The 14,766-nt window shown below is 42.9% G+C and overlaps 1 protein-coding gene across 2 annotated transcripts in view; it reads right to left on the minus strand.

Annotated features, from left to right (window-relative positions):
* Positions 1-4,212: 4,212 nt before the first annotated feature.
* Positions 4,213-14,766, minus strand: part of ZNRF2 (zinc and ring finger 2) — a 58,322-nt gene continuing 47,768 nt past the window's right edge. Inside the window, exons 3-5 of one of the 2 annotated variants that reach the window (XM_054644177.2) lie at positions 12,024-12,129; positions 11,233-11,310; positions 4,213-10,111 (exon numbers count right to left, since the gene is read on the minus strand). In XM_054644177.2, the coding sequence (XP_054500152.1) occupies positions 11,253-11,310; positions 12,024-12,129 (164 nt within the window). In that variant the 3' untranslated portion in view covers positions 4,213-10,111; positions 11,233-11,252. Of the gene's footprint in view, positions 10,112-11,232; positions 11,311-12,023; positions 12,130-14,766 lie in introns of those variants that run through there. The other variant, XR_013182110.1, reaches the window with a different exon arrangement.

Below are 14,766 nucleotides of genomic sequence, written 5' to 3' on the forward strand. Positions count from 1 at the left end.
CTCTGTTTTCAACTGATGGAACGAGTAATCTCAAGCTGCAGCTGTACACAAAGGTCTCAACTGCTGCTTTAGTAGGTAGAAACAGAACAGCAGGATTGTGCTAGATGAAAATGGAGGCCAGGCTGGGAGCTGCCAGCTGCACTCAGGGACTCCAAATTTACTCACAGGAGGAGGTTTCTCCTTGCTTGCTGGAGGCTCTCAGTTGCTCTGTGGGATAGGTCAGCCTTCTGAAAACACAGCAGACCTACTGGGGCGAGTCCTTCCTCACTTGCCAGAGTGGGAAGAAAAGGTGAGAGGAGGCAGGGAGTGTCACAAGTGCTGGGGGAGTCCCTCTTCAATCCTGGGAAATTGCTGATGGAATCCCCTGTGAATCTTGACAGGGCTGAGGTCAGCCAGTATTCATTCTCCACACCCAGAAGTAAATGAGAGCTGCAGAGTTTGAAATAGCTGCCCTCAGGTACACAGGGGGATGTGAAAACAGGGATGATGCTTCAGAGAAAACAGCAGCTTCAGCTTCAGGAGCATCCAGGCATGAGAGGTCACAGCAGGCGGGTTAAGGAATAAAAACTGGCCTTAGCCAGGGGCAAAAACTACAGTCATTGCTTTATACTGGGAAAGCAGGAAATGCCCTGTGCCTGTTGCAGACAGGGAGTCTCTGGGTGATGCACTGGAAAACAGCAGGTTTCGGGCAGTGCTGATGCCACCTCACCCACCCGAGGTCAGGACCTGCAGGGCTCAAGCAACCCTTTAGGGTGGCAGTACATAAATTCCTGCCACACACAGGGCCTGCAGCTGCTGCTGACACCAGGGCTGCTGGCAGGGGGGCTCCCAGCAGCCCCATTGTGCAGAGCTGGTCTGAGAGAGGTGCCCTGCCCGCCCATGCCAGCCCCACGCAGGCAGCTAGCTCGGGAGGTGGCGGCCGGTGACACGGCTGAAGGGACGCTTCCATCGCTGCAGCCCTGCTGCACAAGTGTCCCCCTTGCTCCCGTGGGACAGGGAGCCAGAGCTCCAGCTGCAGCAAACAACTAAATTATGCCCAGCCTCTCCTGTCTAGGGATTCCCCTTGTACACTGAAGGCAGCAACTTAATTAGCTGCTAAAGCCTTGCAAGCCGGCAGAGTTGGACCTCACGGGCTGGAGCAAATGAAGCCGTCAAGCTTTCATGCTCCCATTACCTGCCAGACGCTTTAATCCTGAGTTTAGCAGATGTTAGTCCCGGCCCGGGTGACTTGTGAGGAGGAAGGCTGCTCCCTTGAGAAGTCACCCGGGTCCGCAGGGGAAGGGAGCGGCAGAGAGGAGCCCGGCGGGGCGGGAGCAGCCCCGCGGTGCTCACGGCCCTCAGTGACAAGGCCCGATGGGGCTCGGGGAGAGGCCTGGCAGCTTCCTCTTCCTCCTGTTTGAAGCCGGTTTACAGAAACAACGAGGAGGGAAGGGAGGGGGAGGCTTTGTTAAAATGTAAACGCGTGTTCAAACAAAGCAATCTGTAAACAGGAAGAAAGGAAAGTAGGGCAGGAGCTCGACACAAAGCATGACTCCGAAGACAAGGGGCCAAATGCGGAGGCACAGAGCACCTGCCGTTTCCAGCGGGCTCGGCTGGGGCCGTGTCCCTGCGCCTCAGATCTGCCTCCTCTAGCTCCTGCCTTTACGAGGAGTGAGTCATCTTGCGTCAGCTGAGGATGGGCTTTATGCGATTATTTATTTATGTCAAACCCTCCTCCCTGCCACCATGCATCCCTGATCTCATCCCCCTCAGAAAACAGATGCTTTATTACATGAGGGCTGGAAAACTCCATCTCACTTGGCTTTTGCTGAGGCTCCTTGTTTCCCAGTGGCTGGCTGGCAAGGAGATAGCAGGAATGAGCTGCACAGCACCTCACAGGCAGTGTGCTCTGCTTGTTTTGCTTTTTGGACACCAGCATCCCTCTCCCTGCAGGGTGGGATGGAGCAGGGAGCCTCCTCTAGTGAACAAACATGCCGGGGGATGTTTGCAGACACCAGCAGGCTCCAGCCTGCACCTCCCCAGGCACAGACATTGCTTAGGTGTCGTAGCCTCAGAAGGAGAATGAGACCTGACAGAACAAGGCACTAAAACACCAGGGGAGGAATTTCCCTGTTTAGCTCCTGCTGCTGCAGGAGACTCTTCCCACCTTCCCGCTCTCTTTGCTGCCGGGTGTGTGTTGTTCCCCTCTTTCTGCTAAAAACATGGCATCCAGAAGACATGGACCACTGGCTGTACCAAACAACAGTGTGTGGTAGCAGGGCCAGACACACACACATGCACACACACACACACGTGTACAACATCACCATCTATTGCTGACAGTTCCCAGGAACACCCTGGGGCCAGCACAGCATCCCAGTTCATCCTACAGGAAAAGTAACTCAGGGCAGAGGTGGCATGTCCCATGTCCCAGCCATAGGGAGGAAGGTAGGATGTGATACCAACAGATGCCACTAATTTAAATTTCACACATGAAATCCTGTACCTACTGAACTGGAATGATTTCCAGCAGATATTTCTGATGCAAAGCCAAACACGGCTCTAACTAGTCAATGGACTGCTTCCATAACACAGCTCAGGACTGAGCAGGAAAACACAGAAATGACTGGCAGTTAAGGAATTCAGGCTTTCCAGAAGGCGACTGGGAGGAGCAGCTGGGGAAGTGGGGAGGGGTGGTGGAAAGAAAGTTACTCTAACAAATGATAGGAACATGTTCCTCAGTTATTGCATCCAACTGTTTCTTGGTGCATTCTTGAATAATTTATGCATTAGAACTCTCATCTCCCACAGAGAGAATTGTGATGATCCAAAAGTCACTGTGATTTAGCAATGGGTTCAGCTACCCCCAGTCACACCAAAAGGCTTATCTCAAAAGTGGAGCAGGATGTGAACACAGCCGTGGGGGAATCTGTGCCATCAATCCGTGGATCATGTTCCATTAGCCTGCACAAGTCACCCTGGCACGGAGCAGCACCCAAGAAGCATCTCCTGCCTGGAGAGTGAACTCCTTTCCTTTTCTCCCACATCCTCCACATAACCTTGGTGAAATGCACTTGGTTTTACTCAGAGCTCCCACAGCTCCACTCCCAACTGGTGTAGGGGAGAGGTGTAAAATCACACCTTCCCCGCAGCAGACTTACCCCGTACACTATCTGAAACCACACGGCTCAGCTTTGCTCCTGTCCTCATCTCACTTTACATTCAGCACAAGGGCTACAGCTCCCCAGCTGCTGCCAGGCCAGGCAGGAAGGTTTGGAGGGGTAACACAGCCAGCCAGGTCTCTCACACGCACACCCACCTGCTGCAGGTGACCTGACTTGCAGAGCTGCAGCCACTGCCCCAGGAGAAAGTTTCCAGGCAGTCCACATCACAGTGCTCTGCCCTTGTCAGGATGCTCCACCGGAGAACAATTTAACACCCACAGTGGTACTGGGCAGAAATTCCCTCCTCCAGCAACATGTCTCTGCAGGAGGCTGTTATAGTAGCCTCCTTCCAGCTGTTTAGGGACAGACCAGAGTGCTGGTAACCATCCAGGACAAAGAAATCCATGCACTGCCCAGCCACAGGTATGCTGTCAGGGAATCAGTTTTTAAGAGGCAACCATGAAGTGTTTTGGGAGGAAGCTAAAGTGGAATTTGGGTTTGAGGAAACTGAAGGAAAGAGCAGCTATTAAGTTACCTTGATCCTCTGATGGGGGTTCCCAGACTCCAGGTGATGAGAAAGGACTGTTTGCTACTATCTTTGCCCCATATTATTTTTGTTTTTTTTTCATTTGGAAACCACCCATGAGTTTCCCTACCTGCTGACCTGGCAGCTCTAACTTATGCTAACCTTGAAGGTGATCATGTCTGCTGAAGATCTACCAGAGACATCTCACCTTCAGCCACCCCCACAAAACAGCAGCTACATCAGCTCTTGTCTGCTGAGACCTTCCCTGCCCAGAGGGATACAAGCCTGTCACATCACTGCTTGTGGGACAGGTGAAGAGTGAGAGGGACTCAGAGGGGCCAGAGGCTGGCCTGGAGGGTTGCACTCCCACCTGCAGGACTTCAGAGAGGTGAGATGCCAAGCTGCTTTTCTGGCTGTGGCTCTAAACCATGCAGTGCTTTTCCTTCCTCTGCTCCAGCTCAGACATACAGAAGTTCTGTCCCACAGCAATGCCTCTTTCACCAATACTTTAAAAAAAAAATCACCTGGAAGTGTGAGGAAAACTGTGCTTCAAAAGATTTATTACATATATTTGTACATATTTTACATGAATGGAATGTTAAACATACAACCTAAAAATCAATAAAAAAATATTTTCATTCGTGATTATGTACTGGCAAACCACTGAAAAGAGTACCTTAGAACAACTTAAGTCAACTTGCAATCATACTGCTCAATTAAAAAAAAAACCAAAACAAAACAACAAAACAAACAAATATATTTTACATTTACATTAGACATTGCAAATTACATTCCAATTTCTGCTCCGGGTAATGAAGGAAGGTATCTTGTCCATTACCACTGCACATACAGGTGGCATTTCAGAAGCTAGCATGGACTTCCCTCTAACTCACTGTGGGCAAGGTTAGCTCTGTAGGAAGAGGCATATAAAAAAAAGGGAACACACACTCTGCTCCCTCCCAGCAGGTATCTGCCAAAGGGTGGGAAGAGCCAGAATGAGCTCTGTAATCAAGGGATAAAGGTTAACGCTGGATCACCACTCATTCAGTGCCACGCTGCAGCTCTTAAAATTTGTTACAAGTAGTTTTTATGTAGTTCACTAAAGCATCCCCTCTACAGCTAAGCCACCTCCCTTCTTCCTTGAAAGTTATAGTGCTTTGGCAATATCAGCTAGGGGAGAATTCTTCACTGTATGGTAACAAATATTCCAGCTTCATCTTAATATATACAAGAGCGTAGAATCAAGCTTTGATGTCTCTTTCTCTTAGAATTTCACACCTTGAGAGCTTGTGACCAGTCGTGTTGAGAAGTGTTTACTATGAAATATAACATATCAGCATTAAAAGGGACAGATTTGAGAGAAAACAAGAGGAACAGGATTCAGCAACAGATTATGTTCTTGCAATGTCGGGTTACTTACACTTGAAACTCTGCCAAAATCGAGCAAATCCTATTTATCGTTGCAAAATCTTTGCCAAAACACACCCAAGGGCAAAAGTCTCTCAAACAAACACACATAGATTAAAACCTGCCAGAAAGATCAGTGAGTGAGCTGGCTGCCTTCTACTTCTTGTACACTGGCAACTTATTAGATCCAAGACAGAACCAAGTCCAGCCTTTTTCAGGTGCAGGATATTCTTATGGTGCAGGATATTCCTTTTTCAGGTGCAGGTTACTCCTATGGTGGTTTACCTGAGCAAGTCTTCAACAACTAATAATGCCCCACAGTGAGGTCATTTTACAGCTTATCCCACCATCAGCTCTGATGTACTAATTGAGACATGACTTTACAGAACACAAGCAAGCTTGGAAAGCCAGCCTATAATTGTGGAGTAAGATAACCAAATGTAATTTGAGAGTATGGACTGGATAGGCTTTTTTAACCCCCAACAGGCTAAACCATCTCCAACTTGATTTTAGAAGCAGGTTACTTATGTGGATAAACAGAAACATCACAGATTTTTCATTCAGGAAAACAAATCCTGGACATAGTTCTGTTACGGATTTCTCATGCAGAGTGTTTTGAATGACAAAAAGTTAAGTGGTAGGAGCTGCATGAAAAAAACCACATTTGGCTGGATTGTAGGAAATCCATAAGAAACCTTCTCTTACAGTTACAGCCTCTTACATCACTTTTGCTGATGCCAATGGAAAGCCTATTCATATAGGAATATGGCCTAACATATATCTCATCTTCAGCTAGGCAGAGAAGAAATGGATACTAAAATTACTTTTAAGCTCAGATGGGTGGAAAGTGAATCATCAAATATAGAACTCATCAAAAAAAGAGATAATCCTCCACTACCAAAGGTGAGCGGGAACGTCCCATAGTAGCACTTCTGCACTCCCAGGCATGTGGTAGTCTCTCAGCAGGAAAATCCCAACTGCACAGCAGAATTAGTACCAAATTTGCACATAAATACTCCTTCAATACAGGAAAACGGCTAAAAGCCACAAGAAACTCAGAGAGATCACTGTCTGCATCAAAAGCAACATTTTGCCACCATTTACAAAGAGAGATAGTAACATCCAAGTGCCAAGTCCCTTGCTTTTGGTGGAACATGGAAGAAATGGAGCAAGTTTCTAAAGCCCTCACATAGAAAAGGCAGAGCACTAAAAGTGTTCTTCAGCACATCTTGCATATTAGACATATCCCTCCATAAACATCAAAGATCCACATTTCTCAATAAAAATTATCTTTCCCATATTTGCTGAGATTTTAGTTTCCTGGGAGTCTGTTGTACCAGCTCTCCAACCTTTCAGCAAGGCTTAATTAAAAACCCAGTGCTGCTAAAATTAAGAAGTAGGATAAATGTATAAATCTTGAGATTCAGTCATAAACCCCCTTTACATTATAAGAGAAGCAGGGAAAAAAACCAAGGTTACAAGTGTCCACCCACATTTTTGTAAATACCCTACATGTTTTCCTTTCCAAAATACCCCAGTACACTTCCCCTTGATTATGACAGCTAACCTGACTACAAATAAGACCATCTGTTTTTGGCTTTATCCCTGCCAAAATTAAAATACCAATAATTTGTGGTGTGCTTTGTATTTTTGCTTTTACATCCTACTCAACTCATTGCTGAATGTACACACTGCAAGAAAACGAGCTACCTCTTTCCAAAGGGAAGCATTATCATAGATATACTGACTTGTAAGAGCCAGGACAAAGGGTGCCCTGTGCTGACAGCAGTCTTGACTCCCTTGTTATTGTACGGGGTATGGTTAAATACAAACCAACTCACAGCCACCTCCACTATGAACTTCAAAACACGAGCTGCTACTGAAGAGACATGGGTATGTTACAAGTTCAGAAAAATCGCACATTTCAAGACAGTGTCAAATCTACTCTTCCCCTGCTGGCAAGCAGCATGTTTATGGCAGACCTGAGTATGGGAATTATTTCACACCCGTACATACTTAGGGAAGATATAGGCCAGATGACAGAAAATACTCTGAAACAGCACAAAATTGGCAATCTCAAGATATTTACAGGCAAAGAAGCATATCTCACCAAAATTGAAGTTATTGCTTCTTGTGGACAAGTGTGGTGTTCCTTGTTTGAGACAAAGGACTTGTTTGGTGCTTATTTTTCCCTTCTGAAGCACAATGAGTTGACATCCCTGTGAGGACATTTTCAAAATGAAGGTGTTGTCAGTGACTAGAGCTGTGCCTACAGCATGGTCATCACCAGCTGATGGTGACAGAAAGCTTACCTAGGTGAGTTTCCACTGGTGTTTTCAAACCCAAGCATCGCTCTCATGCTTCCAGGGTCATTCCAGGCTTGATCTATCTTAAAGGTTTTGATATAAGAAAACCTCCCATTGTCTTTCAGAAGGGATTTATGGATACCAAGAACATCAAACTAAAGCTGACCTTGTATCAGTTCCTCAAATAATCCAAGGAACTGCTGCTCTACTGTGCTGATGGAAGCAGCCATGGACTCTTGCCTGCAAAAGCTTCACCAGTGCAATAGCTAGTGACCTGCTTTTCCAACACTGTTCCTAAACATGGGACAATAGTCCCAACTGCTGGGTCTTTAAATCAGCTACTTCCATCTGAATACAGAAGATGAAGGGTTTTGAGGAAACAGTAAGTGAACTAGAAGTATGAACTACCAAAACTGAGCTCAAGTTGTACACAGATTTATGTTTCTTGTATTTACGTACTTAACCCTCAAGCCAAAGACTATCTATGACCTCAGAGCACAGGACATCAAAACACTGACCCACCCCCTTTACATGGCTACAGGTGAGTTTCTGCAGGCATGAAGCCAACAGTAAACATTAAATCAATGCAAATGGAAAAGTTTTACTTTCAGAAGATATCAGGAGTTTAAAACATTGGGAAAATGGGCCTGCAGGCAACACCACTATTTGAGTATCACAGGTGCTGTAGTTCCTCATCCCCTCCCTCCCTCCCCCAAGATAATACAAGGCAACACAAATATTCTCGTCAAAAAAGGACTCTGTACAGGGAATGACTGTACATTTGATGTGACTACAGAATCGAATGTGTGACAGAATGATTCTGCTCCCACTGAAAAAGAGAACTCAACAGGGCCCCATAGCTTACAGGTTCAGCTGAAACCAGTGATGCAAGCCCAAAAGTATAGAAACTGCACTGGCAATTATGACAATTATCTAGTTTGGACTCCTTTAGATTTGCAGCTTAACAAAGGCATTTTACAGAGCAACATTCAGGAGTAAATGTTATCCAGGGAAGAACTGCTCTTCAAGCAAGATGGGAGAGTTTAAGAACATGAACTGCACTTCTTCTCCAGATAGCGGTAGTTGCTCCTGTTTCTTTGCCCTTTTTGATATAAATCACAGCAGCAACAGAGAGAAATGTGTACTTAAACAAAACAAACAAACAAAACAAAAAAAAAACCAAAACCCAACCAGAATTATTTATGTACAAGAAAAAAAGTCTGAAGTGTTGTGCAACTTATTTTAGCTATTGAAACTCACTAAGAATACTGTTGCTAATAAATATTCATAAACTCTTCCCTGTGTTGTGAAATTCAGAAACTACTACAATTAATTCTCGATATAAAAAGTATGCTTCTAAACCCTGATATCTGTTCCAGTTCATTGTCTTTAAAAAAAAAAAAAAAAAAATTTAACTGTGCTACTTTGTGGGAACTAATACATATCCACAGTTTTACTTGGTGTACCCACCCAGAGACATCCTGTGTTTTGTGGAGCTCTGGTATACCAATATAATACAGTAAAATAATAATAAATTAAACAAATGCAGATGAATTAAAAAAAAAAAAAAAAGAAAGATAGAAAAAACCCAAACTAAACGAAAATCCACACTGTCAAATGCTGGTCTCCACAAGAAGACACCAAGGGTTTAGATGCAATGTACTACAGATCCTGTGACCGAAAAACACATTCAAACAAGGAAACATGAACTTGCGCATGTTCGAAAAATAAACACAAATCCCACCTCGATGTAATCTCGCCCATACCTATAAAAACCTCTCCCCATGCCCACACTTGCAGTTATTCATTTACACCTCAGGAGGCAGCCTGGAGATGAGAGTAGTACAATAAAATAATTACCTGAAACATCTTTAAAAAAATACCCGTTAAACAAATTACCTTAACTGGCAGCACTTAAAATTGGTAATTCATTTCTTTTTCCTATTTTAAAAAAAGTTGCATAGCTGTAAGATTTTGCTTTGCTGCATTTCTTTCTGTCATTTTGACTCATGAGCAATAAAAGAGACGTTTTAGTTACTTAAATAGCAATACAATGTGCAGATTTCAACAATCTCTATAGCTTGATCAATATAAATTAGTTACCTGTCTTGGTTTTACTCTTTGGACTGCATTGTGACAAAGGTTTAGTTACAAAACTTTGAAATACAGTATTCTTACACAGAGCGGGTTATGTTTTCTGTTCTTGAAAAAAGTGAAGAACGTAAAACAGGGTGTGAATTCAGTAAATTAAGGTCACACTGTTAGATTTTATTTAGTTTGCCATGTACTGTTCTTCAGCCAATGAGAAGGTGAAAACGTTCCCACTCCGATCTGGGGCCGTCCCCCTGCGAGGGTCTCAGAGAGCACGTATCGAACGTCTCCACTTCCACTGGAGGCAGTAGGAAACATGTCCAATAACTCGCTTCTTCACAGAACCAGAAGTTAGGCTGAAATTTGGAACTTTGGCCTTCAATACAAAACAGTGTCAGTAATGTCTCTGGGGAGTCGATTGTTACAGGATGTGCAGCATTTTCAAAATCCCTGTGTGTCCTTTGCATGAGTGTTTGGTATACTGAGCACTACTGTCAAGTAACGGTGTCTGCAATGCTTTCTCCATGTACTGTCCATCTTTGCCTTTTTCAGCCACAAAGAACTAAGTCTCAAGCCAGGCACGCTGTGTTCAGCAAGAGAACCTCACATCTCCTATGTTTTCTGATCAGTGGAAGCAGCTGTTGGAAAAGAAGAGGAGAAAATAGCATTATTTCAGTACAGAAACCATTCAAACAGCATGAGCACAACAACTGAGTTTTCCTCCCCTTTTTACCTAAGTCCCCAGTTATCACCATCCCTGCTGTGGAAAATGCAAATAGAATTTAACATGAGGCTGGACAGCCATGAGCATGTACAGAGACACAGGTGTTCATGAACAGCATGCAGCCTTCTGCCACAACCTGAGACTGGGGGCAATAGAGGAAATGTGTTTGGTTATTAATTTTGGCTAACACTGCCCTGAGATCAAAACAATTATCTCAGTAGCAGGATATCTTCCTTGAGGTTTTCTTTGCTAGTCCTACAACACAGACACATGATGCAACATGAAACAAATGCACAAATAAATGCTAGTCATGAATACTTCAGATTTTTTTTTTTTTAATTTCCTTCAAAACAACAAAACCAAACTCTCAGCTACCAGACAGGACTTCAGATATCTCTATTTCTCTAAGAATTATGATTGTTGGTGTGCTTCGCAATGCTTAGGGGCAATTATTTAATGTAAGTTAAAGTTTCTGAGTCAGTCAACTAAAGAATAAAACTATCCTTTAAACTTTTAACACAGATTGCAGATCTGCAACCATTAACACAAAACATAAGCTGGAAAAATGCAAACTTCTGTGAGATGGGAGAGAAACATGTCAACATTTTTTATTTATTTATATGCTTTAAACATTCTGGAATGCATTAACATTAAGGTAGTTTTGAAAATACCTAGTTTCAACCTTTTCATATGATTCCAAAAGACTTCTGTCAGAAATACATGCCAGTACTCACAGAACAATCCAAAATGACATAATTGTATTATTTTAATTTTGTTTCATTTCTATGGAAAAATCCTCTTAGAAAGTCAATGCTAAAGGTTTCTTGACACTGACTTGCCACTTTCCAGTACTAAAACTGGAAAGACCACGCCATGCAAGGATGTAGAAGCCTTCTGCCTATATTGCAATTATACATCAATTCTTACTGATTAATATTGTAGTTCTGAGACACAGTAAATTCACAATTAAAAAGAAATAGTACGGTTATTTCAGGTAGTCAAGATATTCATTGTTGGAACATAAATAAACATTACCTAAAAATATGAATCTTGTCTTAATCTGATGGATGCTCAGGGCAAGATCTATTTACTTCAAACCATTCATCTATGCAGCTGTTGGATACATGACAAAAATGAGAACAATTGACATGAATACAAGTAATATTTAGCAGTAGGATATGAATATAAATTGGTTTCTCCATTTCAATGACTAGTAGAATTTTATATTATACAAAGAAGTATATGCATATACACACATCACTGGAAAAATTAATAACCCCAAACCACAGTAATACTTGGGTATTAAACAGTGTTGAAAACCTATATTTCTTAAGTGTTAAAATTTTCTAAGGAAACATTTTACAAATTACAGATTTCATACACAGGTTAATTAGCTACTAACATCATCTTGCTTGTATCATTCACTGACATTTTACTTTCTGTAAAGTACAGATGCTTATGAAAAAACAATATGAAAGAGGTTAAAAAGCCAATCCCCCCCTCTCTCTGCCCAGCTCTATTAGCGTTTGATGAAACTTAAGCCCACATGACCTAACTCCTCAGCCATGATACACATTCCTTCCCCCTCCAGGTGATTTTCCAAGAATAAGGAGTTTGTAGCAGGGAAAATGAACTTCAAATGCATTTGGTATAGATACAGGAAGATGTAATTTAAAAATCAACTTTAGGGCTGCTACTGCAGTTTCTTTGTTATTTTTAAATGCAAAAAAGCAACTAAGTTTAAGCACTTCTTTCAGCACCCCTTAAGAAGAGTTACCCATAAATGCAACCTTGTGAATTTTACATCCATCCTAAGGAATACTTGCCCTTTATGATATATGCAGAGGCAAGGCAGCCGTGCTATAGTATCTCCTTGCTGCAGCTCTTCCAGGCATATTGCACACTCCCCAGCGTCTTTACTCAGCACATCCTCTGGGGAAAGAACACAAAGTGAAAGGGTTAAGAATCAGACTACTGCAAGCAAAATGTTCTTTATTCAGAACATCAAGGACAGCTATTGAAGAAGGTATTTTTTGTCCTGCAAAAAGGCAAGGATCAGTGACACACCAACTGACTGAAGATTCATGAGAACCCATGCTCAGTTTTCAACTTGGAAGTGAAGTTCAAGCCTGAATGTAACATTTCTCTGACAAGGCTCTGTAGGTAAATAACTAGGTAGCTTCTAAACACTTAGCCTGTCATTTGATTTTTCTACTCTCCTACTCATCTCTCTTGTATACATCTGGCTTTCTTCCACCAGCCTTACTGGTAACTCATATTTCACACCTTCAACTTCTTCTCACCACGCTAGCATGTTCTACATCCCATCCACCTTCTTCTCAGTGTAAAGTATGAAACTGCCAACTGTAGGAATGTGAGATTTCCATGAAGGAAAGGTCATTGCTGTATAGCTCCAGAGTCCTGGAGAATGAATTTTTTGCAGTATTACCAAGTCCGAGAACAAAGGAGGAAAAAGTAAATTACTAGGAATGCAAAAGAGTTGGCTTTCACTAAGAAGTTTCTGGGAAAACGTATTATTTTTAATAAAAACCTTCTCTCTTGGACACTTCTCTTAGCCAGAATGTGGGATGCAGAATTCAGTCTTAGCACAAACAGAAGATCACATAAGGCCCTCTTTGCCAGATACAGATTAGAAGTCCCTGTTAGACACAGCCTCACACTCCACAGGGCACTCCCAACAAGAGACCATGTAGCAACCAAACTGGCAGATCAGAAAGGTGCACACTTGGCAAAGGTGCAATGTCCAAGTTTCCATGGTTTCATGGGAAAAGCTTCCTCTTCATTGCCAAAAGGCACCTCAAGTGATTGCTTATGGAGAGTACCTTTTGCAGCTATGACTGAAAAACCAGCAGCTCTATGCTGTTCTCTCCGGTGGCTCCATCACCACTGGCATTCCAAACACAGAGAATGACAGATACTCGAAAGCTACCATGGCAGCAAGAAAGTAAAAGGAAATTAGGTCGACATTGTTTCCATTAAATGACAGCTGTCTTGCAGGTGCTTGGGTTTCTAAAGCAGTGCTTATTTCAGTCTCCACTACATTCATTGGTTATGCTAAAAATCCTGTATAATGCCACGTGTCTAGCACCTTCATGGAGATGTGAAAAATATATTGCATGAGGTGAACTATTATAAACAAAACTATTCAAAACAAAAATATAAACAATATACATCCACCACAATAAAGAAAATTTTAAAATTATTTTAGGCACAGTAAACTCCTGTTTTTCAATCAGAAACTGTAAGCTTCTTAGAAGATCAGAGATACCAGGGAGACAATGTAATTTAAAACAACAGAAAATATTTTAAGAACTCTTACCCGTCAACTTGCCCAGAAGAGGGTGCTAAGGATAAATACTTCCTTGAGGTTGGATTTTGGTATTTGATTACTTGGGTTTTTTTTAATACAAAGGTATTCTAATATCTGACCAGGAGGTGAATACTCTCCAGACACTGTCTGGCTAGAGAGATATCAATCTTTGTCTGATGCTCTCAGACTTCATCCTCCTAGACCACCTCTTTGCAAAACGTTAAAAGAACTCCTGTGAGCAGTTCTCACAGTTAGGCTGTAGGAAGCAGCACCATCAATAATTCAAGCATGTATCATACATACAGAGCATACTTAATAAAAGTAACTTTTTCCACAGAGTCCCTTTATCAGATCAGTAGCTGTTACCCAAACCAAAATGGGACTAAGATACCTCTAGTGAATTAAATCCCAGTCTCACTCCCTCAAGCACTCTCAAGAGGGAAGCATTTAGTCAAGCTTTGATAAGAGAAATTGAAAAGCTGTCCGATAAAAACACAGTTTATAAAAGAAAGCATTCCTGTGAACAGCTTTCCCATCGTTCTCTATTGTACATGTCTGGCTTATCCTGCACTCCCCAGACTGCACAATGCTTGGGTCTGAACTCCCACTGAGCAATTTAACAAGGTTCTGCACCTTTTGGCTAACATTAGGGCGTGATGCCAATTCAAACATTTGTACCTCCCACAGCCCTGGCGTAAGTGTCTGACACTCCTTTTATTTTCCCTCCAGTATTCCTGTACTCTCCCTTTTGCCAGTACTGGCCCTACTGCACAAGTCCCTGGCAAACAGCTTGCTGCCCTCCCTGGCTTCACCCCAGGCTTTCCAACTGGGACGAGGCACCAGGCACACACTGGGCTTTGCCCAGTCAGGCCAGGGGGAGCTGGTGCTGGCACAGACCGGACCTCAGAAACACAGTGTAGCTCTGCCATCCCTGTAGGAGAGGCTGTGTTAACAGGTCTCCATGCTCCTCTTCCTCTGGAATAATGAGGAATCAGCATTCCCTGCTTGTGCAAACCTCATGAATCCTACCTAAGGCTCTTGTGCATAAATACTGAAGGTATGAGTGCAAAAAAACAACTGCTCTAAATGCCCATGTGTAACTTGCACATTAACATACTCCAAACCCATATAATTAAGCTTATAATTAATTACACACATAGAGTGATAACAGCAAAACCAATCCTTCACAGAGTTATGACACCTTAGATCTGACTACCTTTTGACCATTTTAGGTGATT

Source organism: Agelaius phoeniceus, chromosome 1 (genome assembly GCF_051311805.1).
Source record: "Agelaius phoeniceus isolate bAgePho1 chromosome 1, bAgePho1.hap1, whole genome shotgun sequence".
Taxonomy (NCBI): Eukaryota; Metazoa; Chordata; class Aves; order Passeriformes; family Icteridae; genus Agelaius; species Agelaius phoeniceus.